Consider the following 12,980-nt stretch of genomic DNA (forward strand, 5'->3'; position numbering starts at 1 on the left):
GGCATTAAACTGCTGTGATAAGCTCTGGGATTGTTCTCAGCTATGTGATCTGCTAAATGCTTCAATTAGCAGATGATGGTTTTTCATGCCTTACGGAGTCATGTATTGTTACATAATGCAGTGCAAAGAAATAAAGTGTTCTCAGGTTATTGATTATAAAATATGTCTCTTTCATAGTTACTGAGCTCAGGCCCTGTACTGCTACTGTACAGGACGAAACTAGATAATGTAGAGCTACAAGGGTCATTAGTAAAGCTATGACTTTTATTGATTCTGCAATTATTTAGTGGCTGAAAATGTCAGCCAATTGGAAAAAGGGACAATTTATTGGCAGATCCTAGCAAATGAATTTCTGTTAAAAACAAGATTATTGACTGTGTTGTTAGACGGATTCAATGATTATGTAGTTGTTTGGTGAATATAAAAGGACTACAGTAATTAAAAAAAATCACTCAGTCATGTAATTTTGACATATTTGTGTAAAACTATCAAATCCAGTATATCCACTATGTTTGAATGCAGCTTTACCAGGGCAGGGGACAAAACAGGGCTGCTCCATCTCTTGTTGGATACGTTGCCTAAGTACGTCTCCACAAAGTTCCTCCTTCACTGGCTGACGAGGAGACTCGTGCCAGTTTCCCCAGTGGACAATGCATGATAGATTTCTTCTCCGAAGCCCCTCACCACATGCTGCGCCCTGCAGAGACACAATAAATCAACATTAATAAACATTTGCAAAGATTTTCTTAATTTTATTTTAACCTATTTGTATATCGTTTTCTGTTGAAGCACTGCAGCAGGCTGGCGACAAGTCCAAATTGGAAAGCTGAATGTGAGATACTCCTTTAAAACTATGACAGAAGCAACAGCTACTGCAGCATATTCTTGAACTACACATATTAGATAAATGTGATGCTGAAAGTCTGCAGACCACAGGAAACACAAAAAGCTGTTAGGCAGTACAGTGCAAAGAACATCAACATATAGGCAGAAAAACCTGTCATACCGCTACTGTGCATGGGGACCAGTCACTCAGCACCCACATGTAGCAAGGCCTTATGGGGCATGGTTTGGTCTGGATGAGCTGGTTGGGACAGGGGCGACCCTCCTCTTGAGCATCCTGAAGGATTCTCCGACTGCGCACAGACTGACCTACACAACACAAGGCAAACATGCAAATGTGACAATAAATCGAGCAGAGTGCATTTGCATTGGATGCCTGCCTTTTATGTCCTTTTTTCCATTAATTGCTAAAACACAGTAACAACACAGTGGGATTGATCCTCTTAGTTCAGCTCATACTCTCAATTGCTTTGAGAGAGACAAAAATGGATCACTACACAAACATAAGACTCCATAAAACAACTGTTAATACAATGAGTGGCTGAAATGAGAGATGATGATTCATTTAGTAGTGAAAATAGGCTGTGCCTGCTCTTTAGCTCACAAAATATTTTCCTCACGACAAAGAGGAATTAGTGTAACAGCACTATACATCTGTGTCACTGTGCCACTTTATGCTCAGATTTTGCAGTTTCCAACAAAAGTGCTTCATTCAAGTGAGCCATTAATATTGTGTGAAAGGAAAAGTTTACTAAATGCCAGCAGGGAAAAAAGCAGCTTGTGCCTGGGTCCTGTAAGCCTCCATGAGCCATCCAGTTGGCAGAAGTTGTGCGTGCGCGCGCCTGTGTATGTAATGCCAGGAGAGATGCCGAGCTCCGAGAGCCGCAGGAAGACGCAGCAAAAAGGACATCCGGCTCTGCCATCTCAAAAATCAAACCAAAAACATTAACGCTCCCATGTCATCCTGACAAAACAAGATCCTTGCGTCGTCTGACACAGATACGACACAAATACGACACAAATCCCTCATCGAGGCAGAGAAATGCGTTTCACAATGTGTGAGAATGAAGTGATAGTAGCAGAAAGAGTCACAGCAATAGTGACTGAGCTGTGAAAGAAAGGATTTCGAGTTTATATTCCCAGATGAAAGCCTGGGCTAGTGTGAGCTCATTGGGATAAGGGGTTAACTGCAAGTAGAAAGTTAGCGAGTGACAAATTAAAATTAATAAACATAAGAAGAAGACAGTGCCGACTCTCTCTAATTAGCAGAATAACATGCATTCTCTTTGGGAGATTGACTTTGGGAAGCTGAAGCAACAATGTATGCATTTCGGTTTAATCATTTACTTTTGTATATTGCATGAGGTTACAACATGACTTGCACAAAGTGATACTAAGTGTGTCACTGGTTGGGGATTATCAGCTGCATGTTTGCACTCACGGAGTGGTATAGCTATATATTTTATTTAGGAACACTGAATCATTTATGGCGTCCACAAGTGTGAGCTATGGAGCTCACACTTATGGACGCATCTATTGTTAAAACATAATGTCACAAAGGAAGTTTCCAGTCTTAATTAAAAAATAAATAAATAAATAAACTTGGTGCATAATATAAAACAAAGAGGAAAAAGTAAAGTATACATTATTGAAAAAAACCACAACCTGTGCACAGAGTTCCCCTGCATAATAAGGCATTGGATTACACATACGCGTAAATATTTTAATGCATTTAAATGTATTCATGCACTATTCAACATCTTGGTGCATGCCTGAGTAGATGGAATAATGAGGCGCTGCATATGTAGTCCACCGTGTGTCTGTTTATCAGGTTGTTGTTCCCATGAATTTAAGTTAAGGTTTTTAGCTCATGATGTTTTTACCTTGACTCCCACAGCTGTGCGAGCATTCTGCCCACGGCGACCACTCAGAGAGCACACAGCTGACAGGACAGTTGACTACGCAGCTCTCTGTTAGAATCCACTTGTTGATCAAACCAAACTGTAGAAAACAAGAACAGATCTGAGAGGAGGGCTAGCTAATTATTTCCACTAACAAGAAAAGGGGGAGCGCACACATTTCCATATTTTAAATATGCTACAGTTCATTTCAGACAGTGGAAAAGCAGCAGCTGAAAATAAAACCCTAACAAAAAACCTTCAGATGCTATTGAGCTGTTAATGTACATTATATTTAACACAGAGACAACATCATTGCTACATTCATCCCATTAAAATTGCATTAAGTGGATAGTGCAATATGATTCTGGATGTGCCAGAGATTACCCAAACATTTGGAAAATGTTTGGTTTGCTTCACAAAAATGAGAAATCTTTTTACGTCTACTGTTATTCAATTACAGTAACGTAAGAGCGCCATTTGTCTTTGCACAAATAAAGTCAATAACATTAAGTTCTGTTTGGCTTAGTGGCAAAGTTGGTATGAAATCAGATACAACATTTTCACTTAATCAAATTGGGCAACTGAGCTTTCAATAATAAATAAGTAATGAGAACAGAAGCAAAGCTGCTGCACTGCAATAGCTGTCAATATTTCAGATTTTGCAAACTATAAGTTAATTTTGTGCATTTTTTAAAACTTGTATGGCTTTGGAATTTGACTTGCACCCAAAATATGTATATATGTGTGATGAAACTTTTCATTTTTACATTAAACATCTTTAATTGTCTACACAGCGATTACCTGCTCACACTTCTGCACCTCCGTAACCTTGCCATCGCTGCGAATACAGTCCAGGAGACGAAAACGTGATCCCTGACCGCAGATGGCATTTTCACTCAGCTGGCATGTACTCCAGTCTAGACGCACACAGCAACATATCTTCATTAGTCTCACTGTCAAACCGTCTTTTATGTCAACGCTACTGGTCTACAACAACAGCAACATTCTGCACAAATCCCAACAAGCTCACACTCGGCTGTTTCTTTGTTTAGGAAACTCCATGAAATCAAGATTTCTTTGTCAAGAGAGACCTGAGACCATTGCACAACCACAAGACCACAATAATAAAAAAGATTCACTCAGAACAACTATCCCAATCACCCAAACAACCAGACCAAATGAAGCAGTAACAAATATTGTACTCAGTAGTCTCTCATGGGGATGAGCGTCTCTAACTCAAAGCTGAGCTAACGTTTATTTCAGAAGTAGTGGTAATGAGGTGCACAGAACTGGGAACCAGTGTAACCATATTCAGTGATGATGAGGATGGGGTATGATGGCAGTCTGGTGTACTGAAACCAAAGGATTTGCTGGTAGACAGCATATGCACTGCAAAGCCAGCTCTGGCAATTTAGGTAAAGGCAAAAGATTCTGGCTACACTGGGAATAATTAACAATTAATAGTTGTATTAATTATTCACTATTAATGAATAATTAAATGAAATAATTAATAATTAATTCACTTTATTTCAATCCTGGAATCCATTCTGGGGAGTCTTACTGATAACTTCTTGCATACAGGCATGTGTGTGCCTATAAAGCTCAAAACCCACATAAAATGAATCTGCAACTGTCTATTTGTTTATTATATTTCAGTTAACTAAAACATTTGAGTTGTTCTCTCTTTGAGTGTGTTATGCACCATCCATATTGGAAAAATGTAAAAAAAATTCACTAAAAATGAAAAAAGGAGAAAACAGCTGTTCCAAAAGGAATCACAGCTATTTTTCTCATAATACTTTTGTAAAGTTTGATAAATATTTTATATTGCTATTGCAATGATTACTGCTACTTCAATACAGGAGAAATCTGTGTCAAAAGGTCTAAATCTAGCTTTCTAGTATGGAAACTGTCTTTAGACTCGCTCGGTGCACTGAATAAGGAAGAGTTAGGGAGGTTTCACAACTTTATGTTATGTGGGTAGATTCTAGATCTGGCTGGTTATCATCTGACAGTAATCCACAGACTGTGAAAAAGTAGATCGTTCTACAGCTTAAAAATGAGCATGCTACCACACTTGCAGAAAGTATGTAAAAATAGCTAGCCTACTTAACTCCAACCAGTGCGTAGCCTTACCTTTAAGCTGAATGCACAGGTGTTTACCTGCTCCTTATGTGAGAATGACTAACACTAAATTACAATATATCTGTCTTCTGGCTTTATGCATATGTTGAGAAATGTGTTTTATTGCTCTTTTTTCATCCCTGATGAAGCATCTTGCGATCTCCTTAATAAAACACTTTTATAAATGGGTTTTTTCATTGTTATAAAAACGTTATTTTTAAAGCAGTTTTATAATAAATAATAACATTTTTTATTAATATATTATTTAGCTGTAATACTGGCATTATAGTTGTTGGATAAAGGGACTTTGTTGTGTATCACTGTGTTACAAAATAACTAAAAATGACTTAATCTTGTCCCTTGCAGTATACCACGATAATGGATGCATTCTTATAGCAAGTAAACTTGACCTTTTGCTGGTTTTAGGTACGCACCCATCTTGTTTATGGGGCTAACAACAGGTTGTAATCATGTAACGTGAATTAGATCAGAAATGACGTGCAGATTGTCCTACCTGAGACTCTGTACTGGTAGGTGAAACATGTACTATTAAGAACACAGGACTCTGACTGGACCATCTCTGGACAGGGTGAGTTATCTGAAGCTGCGGGGCGCAGGATATGTCTGCTTCTGTTTCTTGATGTATCTTGGTCACATTGCTGCAGAATAACAACAAAAAAAGCAACAAAAAGAAAAAAGAGTGATGGGATGATCAGGCAGAAACAAAGCATCCTACAGCATCCGCTGTCTTTAGTGTTATGATCTACCAAGTTAAACATACTAATAGCTAGAAGTTATGAAATACATTGTTAATTTCAAAATATTTCAAATTTATTTGTGCCCCAACAGCATGCAGAAACTAATGATAAATACTTCTTGTCATTAGAAGTGACCTTTATGGCACTAATTTTATGTAGATTTCCAGTAGATTTCAAAATTTAACGTAATACCATTCAATATCAGCCGACAGCTGTACATCTCCCTAATGAATCCAAAGTGCTTACTTTTTGCAGTTATTCTCAAGGACAAACTTGTTTGTTTTTTTTTTATTATAATCAGTAGCAAATAATCCAATAATTTATTCTCATAAAAAGAACATATTTTTGTTCATAACATGCTATGATAAACACATTTAATGAAAGAAAAGCAACCTGAATGAGCCAGCTCAAGGTGAAACCCTCGTTTTCTCTTGACATGAGTGTTATCAAATTACACAGCACAGAGCGTTTAGCGGCCTGATTTTCAGCACAATGTGTTAACCTTGGGCATAAGCTACCTAATAAAAGGTTTATGAGAATGAAAGCTGCAATTGTTCCTCTTCAATAGATCATTTCTATTGACATGATTATGGTTAATTGCTGTGAAAACATCAGTCTTATAAATAATAGAAACTATTTTGCAAATGGAAAACAAAACAAAACAAAATACCCGGAAATTTACTTAAATAACCCTTCATTTGTGTTGTGGTTTACAGATAATGAAAACCTCTAAAAAACTGATGCAGATGCTAATACAGGTAAAAAATTTGATATCAAATCCTGATTTCTGTATCATTCTCTGTTTTCTCTGTTTTTTTATCAGTATAAATATAAATGTTTTTCTTACCCAACATCCAACTCGACTGAACAGCAACACTCGTCAGCAGTAATTGACACATGAAACACATTTGCTATATGGCAGCTGCTCCCTTCACCCTGTTATAAATAATACATATAGAGACTGGGCATCTAAATAATCTTGCAAAGTCAGTAAGCTAGGAGAACTCATCGACTTTTATACCACACTGTTAAATAATCAACCTCTACACCACACAGTTAAAGGCAAATGAAGACAATTATTGAAAAAACTGCAAGAGTACAACATTTACTAAATAAGGAGCGTTGGCAAATCATTGGAGTCACAATACAGAGGAAGCGAAATCCATTAACAGAGGATTAAATGTGAACTGTCAGCTTGGTCTTTGGTTGAAATATTCTTCTAATAAAGGTCTTTGCATTGAGATGCATTTGTATCTCTGCGCCTGATGCACCACAACACACACGTCAGTCACTGCAACCTCCTAATGAGAAGGTGGTGGTGTGTGAATCTCATGAATCAGCTGCAGTCATTGTAGCTTTAATGTGTTCAGGCTCACGATCACAAAGCCACGTGCTTACATTTGTATGCTTCATACAGAGACTCAGAGATTAAGATTTCTCCTTCTTATTACAGCAACTCATTTACTATAAAATACACTGACTGTCCACTTCATTAGGTGCACCTTACTAGTACCAGGTTGAACCTCTTTTTGCCTTAAGTCTTAATGGCACAACAAGATCCTGGAAACATTCCTCAGACAGTCTGATCTATATTGACTTGATTGCATCATAATGTTGATGTAAATCTGTCAGTTTGCCCAGAAAATATCCCCCATGCCATTACACCACCACTATGAGCCTAAACTGAGCCTAAACTAAACAGGAAGCAGGTTGGGGCCCCGCTTTTATGTCGTTTAAGCGAAATTCTGACCATAACAGCAGAAATCAAGAATCATCAGATCAGACGTTACTATCTAAATGTGATGAGCCTGTGCAAATTTTAGACTCATTTTACTGGGCACTCAGTGTGGTCTTCTGTTGCTGTAGCCACTGTACGTCAAGTTTCAACATGGTGTATGTTCAGAGATGCTCTTCTTTAAGAGTTATGAATTATTTTGGCCCTGTGAACTGCTGCTCACTAGTTATTTTCTCTTCTTTTGGACCATTCTTTTTGAACCGTACAGATGACAGTGTGGGAAAATAAGTGAAATAAGCTAAAGCACAGCCCAACTAGGACCAGCAACCACTCGATAGTCTGTGAAATTTCTTCCCTTCTAGAGTAGATATTCCATGATCACATCTATGTGAGAGTAGGGTTCAATAATGAGGCATATAGTGCTTACAAGTCACTAGCACACCTGCTCTGGCATTAACATCAGCACAGAAACTGTGTGCCAGGAGCTTCATGGCAGGTGTTTCCCTGTTTTTTTACCCCCAATAATTTATGACGCACAAAACATTGCCTTGGAGAAGCAAAATTTCCACTTTGGCCAGTAATGCTGAAATAAAACCCTAGTTTCAAAAGAGCCTTAAAAACCTTCAAAGAAGTGTAATCAAAATCTACTAAAAACCATGCAGAGAAAATGATGTAGCAACTTGGTCATAATAGTAAAACCAATCTGGGCTTATTTCCACTGCTCTGCAATTTATGTCTTTTTAAAATAAACTTTGAGTTACAGTTCCATAAAAGTATTCGTTTAATCTAACTTAAACTAAAACAAGGCTGAGAGAAGGGAAGCATCAAACTGTTATTACCTAGTATGCTATCGTTTATCACTATGCTGCCTTTGTACCCCACACATCTCGTCACATACCTGTACATGCAGCACAATACCTTCATTCCAGCTGAGAGAGCAGAAATAACCCAAGGGTACAAAGCTTCTGCTAATTACAGTGGATGGGCATACTTTACATAAAATATCTCTGTTTGATCTAACATTATCACTTACAGAGGAGGTTTTCCTTTCACAGCATGAGGATGCAGAATCAGTGTCAAGCGTTATTTTCATCATCATCTCAAGTTGTTGAATTTTAGAGATTAACTTCAAGAAGCACAAAAATATTTGACCAAACTGCAGCGCAGTGGCAGTTTAAGGTTGACAGCAGAGACTGTAAATCAGCTGCATACCCCGGTGTGTATGAGTAGACTTGCTTCATCAATTCTTTACTTTATTACTACTTTTATGTAGGACAGGATAATGTAAGGCTCACATATTTGATTTAAAATGATTTAGATCAATTGTGTAGATAAAATGTTAAGCTTACTGTATGTTAACATTTTTATTTTATCCTATTTTTTCTCTGCATCAGTATATTTATGTATTACGTACCAGAAATATTCTTTCAAGTGGCTAAATTTCAGTTGAGTCAGTATTTGATTAAACAACAGATGCAAAAACAAACACCTACATCATGTGCAGAGCTTTCCTAGCTGTAAAAACAGGACTGTTTAATTAGCTCTCAGTTTGATGTGTTTTGCATTATTATTTCACCTACAGCATTACTGCAGTCCTTTAATGCTAAAGTGCTACTAAATACTGTAGACTGAAACACTGAATGAATCAATGTGTAGAGTAGACTCAGACTAATTAGCTCGTTTCACCTCTTCTGACTCTAATGTTCCAGTCCAATGAACTGTTGCGTTTGACAGGAAACCTATAACACAGCTAAGAGGCCATATGACCAATAGCCTGTGGCTACAAACACTCGGGGACATATGTTACGTAGTTGCAGCCTGAGGGCTAACCTTCATTATAGAACAGAGGCGTATTAATAAAGTTCAATTTATCCACTTTACCTTAAACTATGCAGAAAATATTACAGAACAAGTACAGAACAGTGCTTCACTGTGAATATGAATATATATTTATATATATTAAGCTATACTGAAGTTAGATAAACACATGTAATGTGACATGTTACAAAAACACCTGGTTTCTAATGACACAAATAATTTTATGGAAGGCCATAAAGCTCATCTAAGCATTTGTGAGCCTGTTAACAGCAGATAGTTGATAGTTAAATGCAGAACTTAATGCACATACATGTTTTTTGCCCTTACTTTTTAGAAATAATAAAAGGTAATAATGAAATACGTTGTTTGATCAGCTGGGTATTTGTCCATTTTTACCTGCAGCTTATACTGTAAATGCTTCATATATATATATATATATATATATATATATATATATATATATATATATATATATATATATATATATATATATATATATATATATATATATATATATATTTGTTATTATGGATACAGTTGAGATGAAAACAACAAATCAAGCAACTTACTCCCTGACAATTTGTCAAATAACAGCAGAAACGGCCACTAAATTCTGTTTCTTACCACAGGGCAGTTGCTCCAAGGTCCCCAGGGCGCCATGACACAGTCATTGGGGCATGCCAGATAGCAGACCTGGGCTCTCGGTGGCATTTCCTCTTGATCACACAGACTATCCTCCACAGTGCTGTCTTCCCCATTCCCCGTTGTTCCTTTCTTTACACACCTATGAGCGCAGCAGATGCAGCTGTGTAATAAGTCTCTAGGGCCCCAGAAGCACAACTTTTTTTTGAGTTTTAAAACCCATTTCTGAGTTTATGACTCACACTAGATTACATGTTTATATGTTTTTTGGGTCAGGTAAAATTCTCAAGGTAGTTTGTTTTCACTCGAAATATAACTACAGATTTTTCCTCGTTAAAACGGCTTAATTACATTTCAGGAAGAGTAACATATTGTTTGTCAAGATGATATGGAATTGTTGTCCTGCAGCAGAGAGAAAAGATTCCCAGCTGGATGGTTGGCTTCAGTCGGATCTCCTGCTTAAACAAGTCTTTACTAGTGTGAGGTCATTATTTGTATCTCTCAGAAGTGGGTGAATTCATGATAACTGATGAACCAGTGACTGTTACCTAGTTTTACTCGCATAGAAGTAGTGATAATCTAACTTTTAAGTAATTTATTCAATAATGAACTCTAATAGCTCATCATTATCTATTATTAGTAGTCTTTTTTCATTCTTTAAAGGAGTAACAGTTAATCATGTAATAGATCATTCCTGTTACCCTGGTCATTCATTTGACAGTAAGTACTGATATTTTTACATCATTATTGTACATTTATCTAATATGATAAATGTACAAACCTTAAACATTCAATAATTATAGGTAAGGGAATTTAGAACACTTACATACAAAGTACAAACAAAATTTTGCTGACTATTCTCAGAAGAAGAGAATGTACATAAGGTATTGTAAAAACTCTTCTTTTTGAGTGGTTGATTAGCGCAAATTAGTTTCTGTTACTCACACTGAACAAGTCCAGATCAGTTTCTTTGGACACAATAACACAATTGCCCAAATCAGTGTCTATTCTCTCCGACGATGCTTAATCCAACAGCAATGTCAATACTTCACTCTTTTTCTCTGTGGCTTTTTAAAGTAGCACTAAAAGGCAGTGCACAAAAATCTATCGACACTCATTAGGAAGCTGTGGATTGTTTTTGACTGTTTATTTTCCCTTGGCATTGCGAGTGCTGGGGCCAGTGAGAGTGCCAGATTTAGGATCGTTGGCAGTCTTCTCTTTCCATTGTTGCAACGCTAGGCAAGCAGTCTTCTAAACCTAACCTACTCACTGACCTGATCTTGCGGCTTTGGACTCCCTCCCCACAGGCAGGCAGGTCATCCACAGTGTTGATGGTACAAATGGACCATGGCTCGGCCCTCCACTCGTATTGGCTGCATTCACTGTAGCATGGCAGAGCCTCATACACCTGTATGTACATACACACACATACACAGGAGGAAAAGGACACGTATAATAAACAATAGAAGGAAAGCAACTAAGCATGTGACCTGAAAAACTAGACATGCATACAAATTAACTCATACACACAGTGACCCCACCTGCCCTCCACACACAAGCATGCTACAAAAGGAAGAGTTGGTTGTTACAATTATAGCAAAAATGTAGGAACACTTTTAGTTTTCACACCTAATGAGGTGTCTCTGTAGCAGAAACAGTATCTCACCTGGGTTTTCCTTTGGTAAAGATAGAAAAACACACCGCTTTGAGCTTTCAGGCTTAATTTCTTACGTGTGGTAGCATTTACCTTCATGTTTTGTTTATTTTTACCATCAAGCACTTGTGCATTCTTGAGATGTTTTGAAGTCTGCGCCTGAGTTTTATGCCAGTCGATGTTCTTTATATTTTAGAGCATAAATGAGGCTTAAACATAATTAAAAGTTGACAAAATAATACAAATTGTGAGGACAGTCAGAGTAGCTAGAGAAAATGAAGGCTGTACTACAGAGAGGTGCTGAAAGACGTTTTATATACAGCTATAGATAAAAAGTCTTTTTTCCACACTAAAATAAACCTGCGCGTGAAATGGAGAGAACAGCATGGGGTGCGTAAAACGACAATGAGCATGGCAACGGGCCCTTCAGCTGATGATGTAATTGGCTCGCTTTTGAGGCTATTCACTTTTCTCCACTCAGCCACTGAATCTGGCATGTCTGTTGAACCAAGGGAGCAGCCAGCACAATGCTCCTGTAAACACATGTTTACTCTCAATCTATGTAACTGTCTGCCACAGTTAAAGGTGCACTCTTGAGGACAATTTGTGGAGAAAGCTATGACAAGCTGTAATGGGTGTCACCGTGGTGTGTGCGCTCACGAGTGTGTGTGTGCTGAGATAGAGACAGGGAATGATTCTCGAGTATTCCCTCCCCTGTGGGCCACACAGATGCCTATTACACACGTCATCATCTCCCATCTGTCCCTGCAGATGCCCCTAGCTTGGTAAACTGGCAACTGTTCTTCTCACACATGCTCCGCTACTACTGCAGAAACACAGCACCAGCTGAAGGGCTAATTTTTATCACCCAAAGAGTGATTTTTAAGCCATTTTCCTCAATTGCTACACTATTTATTCATCACTGATCCCAAACTTTTCAACCCGGGCTGGAGCGTCTCAGTTCAGGTTCACACAGGGAGTAAATTGCAGTTTAAAGCAGGTGCAGCGCAACAAAGAATAGGAACAGCCTCGCCTTTTTAGAGCGTATCGCTCATTCATATACATTCATACAGCACTCTGTTCTGTAATTCCCCCCCCCACGATTTCACACCAATGGCTAATTTAGAGTCAGTCAATAACTTTACATGTATGTCTTTGGACTGTGGGAAGATGCTATAGTACCAATAGGAAACCCACAGAGGAACAGAAAGAACATGTAAACTCCACACACACAGGCCCCAGACGACCGTGGGATTCAAACCAATCACTCCTGATATGTGGTTCCAATGCAAACCACTCCACCTTTCGAGTACAACTTTTGTCACACACACTTCATTACAGACGAAAGACAAACAGGCGGCTCTTTTATTCCTTTTAAAAGACTCCTAAAATCATTTTTTTTAAAGATTAACAATACAATAATATCATCTGACTCAATTTCTTTTTAGAACACTTTAAAAAACTGTTCACGATATAATGAAGCCCTGACATCTTGGCAGTGTGAA

General features: G+C 37.9%; 1 protein-coding gene across 1 annotated transcript in view; it reads right to left on the reverse strand.

Annotated features, from left to right (window-relative positions):
• Window positions 1-12,980, reverse strand: part of thsd7ba (thrombospondin, type I, domain containing 7Ba) — a 197,545-nt gene that overhangs the window by 12,182 nt on the left and 172,383 nt on the right. The window contains 7 exon segments of the mRNA XM_082508367.1: window positions 529-697; window positions 1,007-1,152; window positions 2,727-2,844; window positions 3,546-3,661; window positions 5,383-5,527; window positions 9,804-9,963; window positions 11,096-11,229. Coding sequence (XP_082364493.1) covers window positions 529-697; window positions 1,007-1,152; window positions 2,727-2,844; window positions 3,546-3,661; window positions 5,383-5,527; window positions 9,804-9,963; window positions 11,096-11,229 — 988 coding nt within the window.

Source organism: Aulonocara stuartgranti (assembly GCF_965226115.1).
Source record: "Aulonocara stuartgranti genome assembly, chromosome: 16".
Taxonomy (NCBI): domain Eukaryota; kingdom Metazoa; phylum Chordata; class Actinopteri; order Cichliformes; family Cichlidae; genus Aulonocara; species Aulonocara stuartgranti.